Source organism: Euprymna scolopes, chromosome 46 (genome assembly GCF_053919585.1).
Source record: "Euprymna scolopes isolate OS-2025 chromosome 46, ASM5391958v1, whole genome shotgun sequence".
NCBI lineage: Eukaryota > Metazoa > Mollusca > Cephalopoda > Sepiida > Sepiolidae > Euprymna > Euprymna scolopes.
In genome coordinates, this window is record NC_136527.1 from 63,852,019 (window position 1) to 63,867,692 (window position 15,674).

At 39.0% G+C, this 15,674-nt stretch overlaps 1 protein-coding gene and 1 long non-coding RNA gene across 5 annotated transcripts in view; both read right to left on the bottom strand.

The window, feature by feature from the left end:
* The window catches only part of LOC145270667 (uncharacterized), a 62,778-nt gene extending 52,299 nt beyond the window's left edge, over positions 1 to 10,479 (bottom strand). For all 4 annotated transcript variants that reach the window (XR_013865497.1, XR_013865498.1, XR_013865499.1 and 1 more), the window contains exon 1: positions 10,330 to 10,479. This is a non-coding gene — a long non-coding RNA (uncharacterized LOC145270667). The remainder of the gene's footprint in view (positions 1 to 10,329) is intronic.
* Positions 10,480 to 14,643: 4,164 nt separating this feature from the next.
* On the bottom strand, positions 14,644 to 15,468 carry LOC145270140 (uncharacterized). The gene has a single exon (XM_080125750.1). It carries the CDS (start codon positions 15,466 to 15,468, stop codon positions 14,644 to 14,646), a length of 825 nt encoding a protein of 274 aa, XP_079981876.1.
* Positions 15,469 to 15,674: the final 206 nt, after the last annotated feature.

Consider the following 15,674-nt stretch of genomic DNA (forward strand, 5'->3'; position numbering starts at 1 on the left):
GGAATAAACACCCACAACCTCTCCATGTTAAGAATGGCTTTCGGAATAAACACCCACAACCTCTCCATGTTAAGAATGGCTTTCGGAATAAACACCCACAACCTCTCCATGTTAAGAATGGCTTTCGGAATAAACACCCACAACCTCCCCATGTTAAGAACTGCTTTCGGAATAAACACCCACAACCTCTCCATGTTAAGAATGGCTTTCGGAATAAACACCCACAACCTCTCCATGTTAAGAATGCCTTTCGGAATAAACACCCACAACCTCCCCATGTTAAGAACTGCTTTCGGAATAAACACCCACAACCTCTCCATGTTAAGAATGGCTTTCGGAATAAACACCCACAACCTCCCCATGTTAAGAACTGCTTTCGGAATAAACACCCACAACCTCTCCATGTTAAGAACTGCTTTCGGAATAAACACCCACAACCTCTCCATGTTAAGAATGGCTTTCGGAATAAACACCCACAACCTCTCCATGTTAAGAACTGCTTTCGGAATAAACACCCACAACCTCTCCATGTTAAGAATGGCTTTCGGAATAAACACCCACAACCTCTCCATGTTAAGAATGCCTTTCGGAATAAACACCCACAACCTCCCCATGTTAAGAATGGCTTTCGGAATAAACACCCACAACCTCTCCATGTTAAGAATGGCTTTCGGAATAAACACCCACAACCTCCCCATGTTAAGAACTGCTTTCAGAATAAACACCCACAACCTCTCCATGTTAAGTATGGCTTTCGGAATAAACACCCACAACCTCTCCATGTTAAGAATGGCTTTCGGAATAAACACCCACAACCTCTCCATGTTAAGAATGGCTTTCGGAATAAACACCCACAACCTCTCCATGTTAAGAATGGCTTTCGGAATAAACACCCACAACCTCCCCATGTTAAGAACTGCTTTCGGAATAAACACCCACAACCTCTCCATGTTAAGAATGGCTTTCGGAATAAACACCCACAACCTCTCCATGTTAAGAATGCCTTTCGGAATAAACACCCACAACCTCCCCATGTTAAGAACTGCTTTCGGAATAAACACCCACAACCTCTCCATGTTAAGAATGGCTTTCGGAATAAACACCCACAACCTCTCCATGTTAAGAACTGCTTTCGGAATAAACACCCACAACCTCTCCATGTTAAGAATGGCTTTCGGAATAAACACCCACAACCTCTCCATGTTAAGAATGGCTTTCGGAATAAACACCCACAACCTCTCCATGTTAAGAATGGCTTTCGGAATAAACACCCACAACCTCTCCATGTTAAGAATGCCTTTCGGAATAAACACCCACAACCTCCCCATGTTAAGAACTGCTTTCGGAATAAACACCCACAACCTCTCCATGTTAAGAATGGCTTTCGGAATAAACACCCACAACCTCTCCATGTTAAGAACTGCTTTCGGAATAAACACCCACAACCTCTCCATGTTAAGAATGGCTTTCGGAATAAACACCCACAACCTCTCCATGTTAAGAATGGCTTTCGGAATAAACACCCACAACCTCTCCATGTTAAGAATGGCTTTCGGAATAAACACCCACAACCTCTCCATGTTAAGAATGCCTTTCGGAATAAACACCCACAACCTCCCCATGTTAAGAACTGCTTTCGGAATAAACACCCACAACCTCTCCATGTTAAGAATGGCTTTCGGAATAAACACCCACAACCTCTCCATGTTAAGAACTGCTTTCGGAATAAACACCCACAACCTCTCCATGTTAAGAATGGCTTTCGGAATAAACACCCACAACCTCTCCATGTTAAGAATGGCTTTCGGAATAAACACCCACAACCTCTCCATGTTAAGAATGGCTTTCGGAATAAACACCCACAACCTCTCCATGTTAAGAATGGCTTTCGGAATAAACACCCACAACCTCTCCATGTTAAGAATGGCTTTCGGAATAAACACCCACAACCTCTCCATGTTAAGAATGGCTTTCGGAATAAACACCCACAACCTCTCCATGTTAAGAATGGCTTTCGGAATAAACACCCACAACCTCTCCATGTTAAGAACTGCTTTCGGAATAAACACCCACAACCTCTCCATGTTAAGAATGGCTTTCGGAATAAACACCCACAACCTCTCCATGTTAAGAATGGCTTTCGGAATAAACACCCACAACCTCTCCATGTTAAGAACTGCTTTCGGAATAAACACCCACAACCTCTCCATGTTAAGAATGGCTTTCGGAATAAACACCCACAACCTCTCCATGTTCAGAATGGCTTTCGGAATAAACACCCACAACCTCTCCATGTTAAGAATGGCTTTCGGAATAAACACCCACAACCTCCCCATGTTAAGAACTGCTTTCGGAATAAACACCCACAACCTCTCCATGTTAAGAACTGCTTTCGGAATAAACACCCACAACCTCTCCATGTTAAGAATGGCTTTCGGAATAAACACCCACAACCTCTCCATGTTAAGAATGGCTTTCGGAATAAACACCCACAACCTCTCCATGTTAAGAACTGCTTTCGGAATAAACACCCACAACCTCTCCATGTTAAGAATGGCTTTCGGAATAAACACCCACAACCTCTCCATGTTAAGAATGCCTTTCGGAATAAACACCCACAACCTCCCCATGTTAAGAACTGCTTTCGGAATAAACACCCACAACCTCTCCATGTTAAGAATGCCTTTCGGAATAAACACCCACAGCCTCTCCATGTTAAGAATGGCTTTCGGAATAAACACCCACAACCTCTCCATGTTAAGAATGCCTTTCGGAATAAACACCCACAACCTCCCCATGTTAAGAACTACTTTCGGAATAAACACCCACAACCTCTCCATGTTAAGAATGGCTTTCGGAATAAACACCCACAACCTCTCCATGTTAAGAACTGCTTTCGGAATAAACACCCACAACCTCTCCATGTTAAGAATGGCTTTCGGAATAAACACCCACAACCTCTCCATGTTAAGAATGGCTTTCGGAATAAACACCCACAACCTCTCCATGTTAAGAATGGCTTTCGGAATAAACACCCACAACCTCTCCATGTTAAGAATGGCTTTCGGAATAAACACCCACAACCTCTCCATGTTAAGAATGGCTTTCGGAATAAACACCCACAACCTCTCCATGTTAAGAATGGCTTTCGGAATAAACACCCACAACCTCTCCATGTTAAGAATGGCTTTCGGAATAAACACCCACAACCTCTCCATGTTCAGAATGGCTTTCGGAATAAACACCCACAACCTCTCCATGTTAAGAACTGCTTTCGGAATAAACACCCACAACCTCTCCATGTTAAGAACTGCTTTCGGAATAAACACCCACAACCTCTCCATGTTAAGAATGGCTTTCGGAATAAACACCCACAACCTCTCCATGTTAAGAATGGCTTTCGGAATAAACACCCACAACCTCCCCATGTTAAGAACTGCTTTCGGAATAAACACCCACAACCTCTCCATGTTAAGAACTGCTTTCGGAATAAACACCCACAACCTCTCCATGTTAAGAATGGCTTTCGGAATAAACACCCACAACCTCTCCATGTTAAGAATGGCTTTCGGAATAAACACCCACAACCTCTCCATGTTAAGAACTGCTTTCGGAATAAACACCCACAACCTCTCCATGTTAAGAACTGCTTTCGGAATAAACACCCACAACCTCTCCATGTTAAGAATGGCTTTCGGAATAAACACCCACAACCTCCCCATGTTAAGAACTGCTTTCGGAATAAACACCCACAACCTCTCCATGTTAAGAATGCCTTTCGGAATAAACACCCACAACCTCTCCATGTTAAGAATGCCTTTCGGAATAAACACCCACAACCTCTCCATGTTAAGAATGCCTTTCGGAATAAACACCCACAACCTCTCCATGTTAAGAATGCCTTTCGGAATAAACACCCACAACCTCCCCATGTTAAGGACTGCTTTCGGAATAAACACCCACAACCTCTCCATGTTAAGAATGGCTTTCGGAATAAACACCCACAACCTCTCCATGTTAAGAATGGCTTTCGGAATAAACACCCACAACCTCTCCATGTTAAGAATGGCTTTCGGAATAAACACCCACAACCTCTCCATGTTAAGAACTGTTTTCGGAATAAACACCCACAACCTCTCCATGTTAAGAATGGCTTTCGGAATAAACACCCACAACCTCTCCATGTTAAGAACTGCTTTCGGAATAAACACCCACAACCTCTCCATGTTAAGAATGGCTTTCGGAATAAACACCCACAACCTCTCCATGTTAAGAATGGCTTTCGGAATAAACACCCACAACCTCTCCATGTTAAGAATGGCTTTCGGAATAAACACCCACAACCTCTCCATGTTAAGAATGGCTTTCGGAATAAACACCCACAACCTCTCCATGTTAAGAATGCCTTTCGGAATAAACACCCACAACCTCTCCATGTTAAGAACTGCTTTCGGAATAAACACCCACAACCTCTCCATGTTAAGAATGGCTTTCGGAATAAACACCCACAACCTCTCCATGTTAAGAATGGCTTTCGGAATAAACACCCACAACCTCTCCATGTTAAGAACTGCTTTCGGAATAAACACCCACAACCTCTCCATGTTAAGAATGGCTTTCGGAATAAACACCCACAACCTCTCCATGTTAAGAATGGCTTTCGGAATAAACACCCACAACCTCTCCATGTTAAGAATGCCTTTCGGAATAAACACCCACAACCTCTCTATGTTAAGAACTGCTTTCGGAATAAACACCCACAACCTCTCCATGTTAAGAATGGCTTTCGGAATAAACACCCACAACCTCTCCATGTTAAGAATGCCTTTCGGAATAAACACCCACAACCTCTCCATGTTAAGAATGGCTTTCGGAATAAACACCCACAACCTCCCCATGTTAAGAACTGCTTTCGGAATAAACACCCACAACCTCTCCATGTTAAGAATGCCTTTCGGAATAAACACCCACAACCTCTCCATGTTAAGAATGGCTTTCGGAATAAACACCCACAACCTCCCCATGTTAAGAACTGCTTTCGGAATAAACACCCACAACCTCTCCATGTTAAGAATGCCTTTCGGAATAAACACCCACAACCTCTCCATGTTAAGAATGCCTTTCGGAATAAACACCCACAACCTCTCCATGTTAAGAATGGCTTTCGGAATAAACACCCACAACCTCTCCATGTTAAGAATGGCTTTCGGAATAAACACCCACAACCTCCCCATGTTAAGAACTGCTTTCGGAATAAACACCCACAACCTCTCCATGTTAAGAATGGCTTTCGGAATAAACACCCACAACCTCTCCATGTTAAGAATGGCTTTCGGAATAAACACCCACAACCTCTCCATGTTAAGAATGCCTTTCGGAATAAACACCCACAACCTCTCCATGTTAAGAATGGCTTTCGGAATAAACACCCACAACCTCTCCATGTTAAGAATGGCTTTCGGAATAAACACCCACAACCTCCCCATGTTAAGAACTGCTTTCGGAATAAACACCCACAACCTCTCCATGTTAAGAATGGCTTTCGGAATAAACACCCACAACCTCTCCATGTTAAGAATGGCTTTCGGAATAAACACCCACAACCTCTCCATGTTAAGAATGCCTTTCGGAATAAACACCCACAACCTCTCCATGTTAAGAATGGCTTTCGGAATAAACACCCACAACCTCTCCATGTTAAGAATGGCTTTCGGAATAAACACCCACAACCTCCCCATGTTAAGAACTGCTTTCGGAATAAACACCCACAACCTCTCCATGTTAAGAATGCCTTTCGGAATAAACACCCACAACCTCTCCATGTTAAGAATGGCTTTCGGAATAAACACCCACAACCTCCCCATGTTAAGAACTGCTTTCGGAATAAACACCCACAACCTCTCCATGTTAAGAATGGCTTTCGGAATAAACACCCACAACCTCTCCATGTTAAGAATGCCTTTCGGAATAAACACCCACAACCTCTCCATGTTAAGAATGGCTTTCGGAATAAACACCCACAACCTCTCCATGTTAAGAATGGCTTTCGGAATAAACACCCACAACCTCCCCATGTTAAGAACTGCTTTCGGAATAAACACCCACAACCTCTCCATGTTAAGAATGGCTTTCGGAATAAACACCCACAACCTCTCCATGTTAAGAATGGCTTTCGGAATAAACACCCACAACCTCTCCATGTTAAGAATGCCTTTCGGAATAAACACCCACAACCTCTCCATGTTAAGAATGGCTTTCGGAATAAACACCCACAACCTCTCCATGTTAAGAATGGCTTTCGGAATAAACACCCACAACCTCCCCATGTTAAGAACTGCTTTCGGAATAAACACCCACAACCTCTCCATGTTAAGAATGGCTTTCGGAATAAACACCCACAACCTCTCCATGTTAAGAATGGCTTTCGGAATAAACACCCACAACCTCTCCATGTTAAGAATGCCTTTCGGAATAAACACCCACAACCTCTCCATGTTAAGAATGGCTTTCGGAATAAACACCCACAACCTCTCCATGTTAAGAATGGCTTTCGGAATAAACACCCACAACCTCCCCATGTTAAGAACTGCTTTCGGAATAAACACCCACAACCTCTCCATGTTAAGAATGCCTTTCGGAATAAACACCCACAACCTCTCCATGTTAAGAATGGCTTTCGGAATAAACACCCACAACCTCTCCATGTTAAGAATGGCTTTCGGAATAAACACCCACAACCTCCCCATGTTAAGAACTGCTTTCGGAATAAACAGCTTCACCTCTTAAAAGAACTTTTCTTTTTTTGCAATTTTTTTAGTAGATTATTATTTAGTGGACATGTAATACATTATAGAAAGGTGATTCTCATTCAGGTCCGTTGCTGAAAATGATGAGTGTCAAACACCCTCTTTATAATAAAAAAAAACTCTTTAATCCCATGGCTAATCCTAGGTATGAGTAGCAAGCCTCTTCCTAAAATCATCTTTAACCCTAACAATAACACTAAGTCTGAGTGAAACACTCCCCACCAAATAAAATTCCTCTGTAAGCTGCACATAAGAGTCTAGAAAACAAAAGTGATTCCCCCTTAAAAAATGCACCGGATTCATGTCACATGAAAAAAAATAAATTGCTTACCTATCCTAAAACGCTAGAATGGCCTAAAAATGATATCATATTTTACATTAAAATTTATGTGAAACTAACACCACTCTAAATTTAAAAATTGTATTTGTTTTGTTTCTATCAAGTCTTCAGGATGTTCACACATAATTTCCCTTCGCCCTACCATTAACCCAAAGTCAGAGTGGCAAGCATCCCATCCTCTCATAACTGCACAAAGACCTCCTTTAAAGTACACATAATTTATTTCCTATACAAAAATGGTCAACTGTCCCAAAACGCTAAAATGGCTGAAAAAAGGAATCATCTATTATATAAATCTCACCTGTCCATTAGTGTGTATGTATGTATGTTTGTATGCCTGCCTAAAACTTTCAACAGAGGCGACGGATTGTCACGAGATCAGTATCATTTTAAAGCTCGACCCTTCAGACAACAAATATTGAAAAATTGGCAAAAAACATTAATTCTTTCACCCTCACTTGGCCACTTTTTTTATGGGGAGGGGTCACTTTTTTCGCTGATATTTTCAAAAGTTATTGCCTCTTTTTGATTGACTAGCCTTAATTTAAATCTACGTCACTTCCGTTTTGGCAATGGGTGCAACAACTAATGCGTCATGTTTTGTTTTTTTTTCACTTTCTTTTCCTCCTTCCCAGTACGGGTTCAAGCCTGCCTGTCTGCCTACTACCACTTTTTTTTTTTTTTTGCTCAACCCACACTAGCAATGCCAAGCACTCTGGCTAGTGTTACATAAATGAAAAATAATTTTTCTTTTTCATTTTTTTCAAGGTGTTCACACGTAATTGCCTAAAAAGGTAGTTATATTTTGGAGAAGTGGTAAAATGGGGGAATTTAATGGACGGTGGTTATCTACAAAGGAATATTGCAATATATTTATTATTAAACGATATATTTATTAATAAACGATATATTTATTAATAAACGATATATTTATTATTAAACGATATATTTATTAATAAACGATATATTTATTATTAAACGATATATTTATTAATAAACGATATATTTATTATTAAACGATATATTTATTAATAAACGATATATTTATTATTAAACGATATATTTATTAATAAACGATATATTTATTATTAAACGATATATTTATTAATAAACGATATATTTATTATTAAACGATATATTTATTATTAAACGATATATTTATTATTTTATTTTAATTTTTTTTTTTACAGTGATCACCACTTATCAAGGAAGCCACTCAGGGATAAGGGTTATTGCAAGTACATTATGTTAGTGTGGAGATTTGATGAAGTGTTTACTTAAGGGAGCGGTTCATTAGGAATTTGTTAACGTTGGACTTGAACACATCCAAGTTGTAGTCCAGTGGGAAGCAGGCAGACAGAACAGAGTTCCACAGGCATGCAGTTCTAAGAAAGAAGCTTTGTTCATGGAATCCACGTTTTGATTTAGGCACAGATATAGAGTGGGGGAAATTTTTCACAGTGGATTCAGCTAGACGGGTGTTTTTCGTGAAAGATTGGCGAGGGGGGACCAGAGATTGGAGTTCAGATGAGCACCTGCCATGGAAATAACGATAAAACAAGGATAGGCTTGCAACGTCTCTTCTGTGGGAGAGAGGTTGCAGGGTAGAGAAAAGGGCATCCCCCACTAAGCCACAAAGTCTATTTTGTACTTTGTCAAGGCAGGATAGGCTGTTTTTAGCAGCTCCTGCCCAGATATGGCAACAGTATTCCATCCTTGGACGTACTTGGCTTTTATATAAATAGAGAATTGCATCAGTAGTGAGATATTTTCTGGAGCGGTAGAAGGATCCCACCATCTTTCCAGCGACCTTGGCAACAGACTTGATGTACGTGTTCCATTTCAGATCAGGAGTAAAGGTCAAACCCAGAAGCTTGTCAAAACAAACGATACATTTATTATTAAACAATATATTTATTATTAAACAATCTATTTATTAATAAACAAACACCTTCAAGATTAAAATTTCAGCTGCTTGTAAATAAAATGCATTACAATTTAATTTTGAGTTCAATAACTTTTTTCTTTAAATGCATAAATGCCAGTTTTAAGGAATTACAGCATATTTATGTGCATGATTATTTGTAAACCATTAATTTCTGGAGATTTTCAGTGGCATATTCTGATACCTTGCACAAAAACACACATAAATCGTAAATTTCATTGCTTAATCTTGTTTCTTTAACAAAGATATAACATTTTTACTGAAAGAGTGGTGCAAAAAATGTGACGAAAAGCATATGATAGGCTAAAATGGGTATTTAGCAGAGAAGCCAACAAAAAACTATATGAAAAAAAAAAAATATACAAGAATTAAATGTTATCGTAGTGAATAAAAGTTAACTTTATATCAATTCCTGGTTCATTTGTTTTGCTTTTCACGTAGTTTTTATTGCTCTTTATTTAACCTAAATGAATTCAGTTTTTTCAAGCGGATTTGAAAAAAATATATATAAATAATTGCGACATCTTTGGAAAAAGCATGCTTCGTTTTGAATTTTGGGGGAGGGTATTTTTTATGAGAGTACCCAGCATACAATAAACCGCCTCAACCTCCCCATGTTAAGAATGGCTTTCAAGGTTGGGGCTTTTCTTAACATGAGGAGGTTGGAGTGTTTATACTATGCTGAGTACTCTCGTAAAAAAAAAAAAATACAAAAAAACCTCAAAGCACCTGTAAACCTTGAAGTCAAAACGAGGCTTGCTTCTTTATTGGCTACGGTAACATTTATTTCTTGTGTGTATATATATATATATATATATATATATATATATATATATATATATATATATATATATATATATATATATTCGTATAGTTGTTTGTTGGTTTCTCTGCTAAATTACCGGAAAAATAAGCAAACGTGCGAGACTGCAAGGCACAAAAAAAATCATAACTTCCTTAATTTTAATCGGATTTAAAAAATGTTTCAAAGATTCTTTCTTAGTTCATTAAACTCTTTTTATGTATGATATTATTGAGATATCTTAAGCCATTTCAATTTTTATTTCATGTGTATTGTACTAGTTAAAAGTAGAAATAATTCGTCTACATGCAAATTTGGGACGTTGATTAATTTCTATATAAAATCAAATACAAGAAATCTTAAAGGTTCAAACGTGTCATTGTAGGGGGAAAACAAAAAAATAAAATAAAAACAATTAAATTCAAGTATTACGTACCTTTGATAAATTGGTTTCAACAAAAGAACAGTTATTAATTAATTAATTAATTAATTTTAGTTATAATGAGACGCGTTTGCCGGGTGGATTTAAGATGGCGACGTGCAAACAGGTTCGGAGAAAATAAAGGCGAGCTAAATGCACTATTACGAAACGCCAAACGGTCGTTTTTTTTTGTTTTTTTTTTTTCTTTTTCGGTGCTTCTTAATTGCCGAAATTCGAGAAGCCATTTTATTTCACGCACCTGCTGTCCAAATTTAGGGGAGAAATCATTATATTAAGCTTCGGGACAAGATCAAAGTGTAGTATCTGTTCTTCAGATTGCTGCACTTCAATTTCGGTAAATATCCAGATCCGCTACTACAGAACACCGACCACTCTAATTTTTTTTTTTAAGGTAATTGAGGTCGCTGACAACGAATCAGATAGTCAAACTTGGGGCAAATTTGCCGTTTGCATGGTATTTACCCCTGAACCCACGAACTACTTTCCACCATTTTGCAGCTTCCGTTTACGCTACGCGCATGCACGCTGGAGCATAAACGACGGCTTCACCAAGCAAACTACGTTGGGGGAGGGGATTTTTTTTTTTTTTTTTTTCCAGGACATAGAATTTTCTAATTTTCAAAAATACATTATAGCACTTTTTGGGTGGAAAATTTAAAATTAGCTGAAAAAGAAATAAAACAAGAAAAGGAAAGCACTCCAAGTTGGAGTAGGGGGGGGGTAATTTATCTGTTTTTTTTTTATTACCTGGAACAGAATTTTCAAAAAGTAACGCACCGAGATTTACCAATTAGAAAATCATTTAACATTTTCCGAAGATTTTACATTGGGGGCGCGAGCGGGGGGGGGGGTGATGTTGGGGCGCCCCAACATCACATCCGCCCCCCCCCCGCAAAAAAAGAATGTAAAACATAAAGATGTTTGGTGCTTATGTTTTTGTAAACCACATTAAAAACTATGTGAGACAAAAAAAAAGCCCCCCAATTTGTTGTACTTTTGTACGAGCCTTTTTCAAGTCTCACACAAAACACACATTCATATTTCAAGCTGTCATATACATACGCGCACACAAACATACGCGCCCACGTCCACACATGTACACATATTCACGTGCGCGTACATACACTCACATTCACGTATATATACACACACGCTTACGTATACACATGACTCACACACGCGAACACGAACACACACATGGACGACGTCACTTCCGCTTTCTAAGGAAATACACATGGGCAAAAGACACTCCAGAAGCGAGTATAAAACATGGAGACAAGTTGTTTCTAATCCTCTTTTTAGGACCAACTCTCAACTAGAGAGGTTGGGCAAACAAGCCGCCGCCGTTTCGGCGTGCGCACACGCGCACCTCACGCCCACTTCCTACTATGTATGGGGCACGAGCTAATGACTGTATGTATACATTCTCCCTCTTTCTCTCTCCATCTACTACTGGCCACTAAGAACATCTTCGCGTAGCTGACTACTAACTGATGACAACTCTAATATCCTCTTCCTTGCCTACACGCTGGATTCTCATTTCCACTACAACACTCACTTCAATTCCCACGCGTGAACAAACAATAATGACCCAAACTTGAGATGAAAACACATTTCCTGTTCTTGCTACAACACCAGTCCTGCAACGGACATTGGTTACATACGCGCGGACATGTTATAACTAAAATGTTCATTTCTTTCAACAGCAAATAAACGACGTTTATCTTATCCATTACTTGAGTCTTTGTTTCCTTCAATTCCCATTCGTTTCATTATTCTTTTGTAACGGGATTGGGGTATTTATATATCCTAGTCCCCTACACTTTTCTTTAACTGTAAGTCATTAAAAAGATGTCAGTCCGTAATTTTTGATTGGTACGCCATGTGAGAAGGCAGTTTGCTAGGCGAAGCAAGCCGTCGTTCATGCTGCAGCGCGTGCGCGTAGCGTAAACGGAAGCTGCAAAATGGTGGAAAGTAGTTCGTGGGTTCGGGGTTAATACCATGCAAACGGTAAATTTGCCCCAAGTTTGACTATCAGATTCGTTGTCAGCGACCTCAATTACCTCTAAAAAGAAACAAATTAGAGTGGTCAGTGTTCTGTACTAGCGGATCTGGATATTTACCTCAATTTCTTGTTCTCTGTCAGTGGAGGAGAAATCCTTCACGACTGAGACAATTTTTATTTTTGTTCCTTTTCTCCACGTAAAAAACGACCCTGGTGTCTAACTCTGTCCCGTGGGGAGGCATTGCAAATAGGAACTATGCCGGGCCGAAGCATGAAATAAATAACAAAAAATTAAACTTCCGGAAAGAACTATGAAAAAAAAAAATAATAAAGTGAAAGAGAACATATATCCGTAAATGTTTAATTGGAAATGTTTCGATTTAATTTAAAGTTTTTGATGGAACTTTTGTTTTATTATATAAAAAAAACAACAAAAAAAAAAAACAGAAATTGGAGATAACATGGTTTAACTGGGCGAGCTATTTGAAAACCAAAACATTTATTGTATAAAAATTTATCAAAATATAATTGGAAAAACATTTATTGAAAAGTTTGCGTAAGAAAATATAATTTTAATAAAACAATTTTGCAATGATAGTTTATTTATTTATTTATTTATTTATTTTTTCGAACAAATAAATAATTTTATATATATTTTTTTAATTAAAGCAACTTTGAAGGGTCAACAACAAATTAATTTAAATGATTGTTTTTTTCTTTTTTAAGGGGGAAGTGGGTTGTTAATTTTAGGTAAATTTATTCTTTCCCTTTCCAGAAGCAATCGTTCTCCGGTTGAATTTTTTTGTTATTTATTTCATGCTTCGGCCATAGTTTATAATATAATGATTTCTCCCCTGGATTTGGACAGCAGGTGCGTGAAATAAAATGGCGTCTCCAATTTCGGCAATAAAGTGTAGGAGCAAAAAAAAAAAACAACAAAAAAAAAACCTGTACTTCTACACTTTATCGCCGAAACTGGAGACCCCATTTTATTTCACGCACCTGCCGTAAAAATCCAAGGGAGAAATCAGTATTTTAAACTTTGGCCGAAGCTGAAATGAATAACAAAAACATTAAACTTCAGGAAAAAAAACTATAAAAAAGTAAATAAAAAAAGTGAAAGAGAACATATATCCATAATTGTTTAATTGGAAATGTTTCGATTTAATTAACGGAAACGGAAAAGTTTTTCATGAAACGTATATATATATATATATATATATATATATATATATATATATATATATATATATATATATATTAAAAACAGAAAATGAAAATGACATATTCATAATTTCGAACAAATAAATAATTTTAAACATTTTTTTTTTAATTAAAGCAACTTTGAAGAGTCAACAACAAATTAATTTAAATGCAACCGAAAAGCGACACCGATTTTTTTTATTTATTTATTATTGTTTTTCCTTTTTTAAACGAGGAAATAGATTGTTTTTTTTTATTTCTAACTTCGGCCATAGTTTAAAATACTGATTTATCCCTTTGATTTTTACAGCAGGTGCGTGAAATAAAATGTCGTCTCCAGTTTCGGCGATAAAGTGTAGAAGTACCCTTTTTTTTTTATAATAGTTGATGGCGATTCAGAAGCATAGGCGACTCTAAGTGCGACCGTACCGGATGTCAAATGTAATCCAGAATTCCTGAATTAGTTAAAAATAAATCTGTAAAAAATATTCTTTTAAAAATGTGTTCCACAGTTTCACATATTTTCTTTCATGTTCATCTTGCTTATTTATTTTAAACTAAATCAGAAAGTCCGGTTTGATAAGCGAAACATTTTCACATCAGAGCTCTACGATCGAACTTGGAGTTGTAAAGTGTTGACAAGACAACATATATTTGAAAGCAGACACGTTGCCGTGAATGTCTTGTTGACGTAGCCCACTCGCGCCTCTCATGCAAGCAGACGAGTCTACTTCTATGGGGATGTGACGCCAAGAACACCCCAGTCTTATAACTGGGCGTCTTGGGTTCGATTTCACCTCTACACGGCCTCCCCCTTCCGGGGCCACAAGATACTCGTGTTTTGAGGCTCTGGAATAGTTGTGCGACGTGCTCCAATGCCCCATGTCTTTGGGGATAGGTTCTTGGGTGGGCGCGTCATCCTTCTGTTGGTCTTCCTCAACCTCCATCATCCCAGGGGATGCTGTGTCATCCACCTCCATCTGTTCTGGCAGAATGTCAGATGTTTCAGGCTAGTGTTGATCCGTATTCATGGTGGGCCATTCGCCCGGTATTTAGGGCCCTGTTAGGTTGTCTATGGTATCCAACATTCCTGGGGGCTTCTAAGGTATCGAGTGAAAAGGGGTATCTACCACGGGGTTTATTCTTTGGAAGAATCTACAATTGCAACGGGTTACCCAGTTACTCCCATCAATGCGTACATTATACTGCCGGTTACCCAGTGTTTCTACCACGCTTCCCGTCTTTGCCCATCGGTGTGGGTGTGGACCAACTTGGTTTTGAACTTGCACCGTTTTCCCTGTTTTCAATTCCTGAAGTGGGTGACATTTTAGGTTGTATTCGCTTTCATTCCGTAAGTGTTTTTTTGCCATCGCTGTTTCCCTATAACGACTGATTTCTCTCCAGCGTTTATGGATTCGATATCGGTCCTGAAGCACTGGGTAATGGTCTTTTATCATGTGACCATAGAGCATTATCGCTGGAGACATATGTAGGTCTTGTACCAAGTTGTTGCGATGAGTTAGTGGGGACCTAGCTGCCCGGTCATGGCATAGTCGACCGCAACTGTTCGTGCTATCAATAAGGATCCTTTTAGCTGTTTTAACGACCAATTCTGCTCTCCCGTTGCTTTGGGGGTAATATGCCGATGATGTTCGTTTCCTTATGCCCCAATTATCTAGGAACCAGTTATATTCACTGGAATCAAACAGTGATCCACCATCGGTTGACAGTTCCTCTGGGACACTGTATGTACAGAACCAGTTTTGTAGGGCATCACATGTTGTTTTGGCATTCCCAGACGACATCAGAGTGACTTCTACCCATCCGGTGTATCTATCTGCATATACTAGGTAGTTTTTCCCTCGTAAATCGAAAAAGTCCATCACCGTCTTCTGAAATGGAAACTCGGGGTTGGAGGGTGGCATTAAGGGTTCCCTAGATTTAGACAGAGCTATTAAGTTGCATACTTTGCACTGGACCTGGGTCTGCCGAATGCTCGCGTCCAGTCCTGGCCAAAACAGCTGTTGTCTAGCATTTGCCAAGATTCCATTGACCCTGATGCACCGAATGGAGCGATTCCAGTACCTTAGCACATAGTTTTCTGGTATAAGGATTTTATTTTCTATTATCA

Bases quoted from the DNA above. Each gene is read 5' to 3' on its own strand.
- LOC145270140 (XM_080125750.1), bottom strand. From the start codon at position 15,468: ATGCCACCCTCCAACCCCGAGTTTCCATTTCAGAAGACGGTGATGGAC.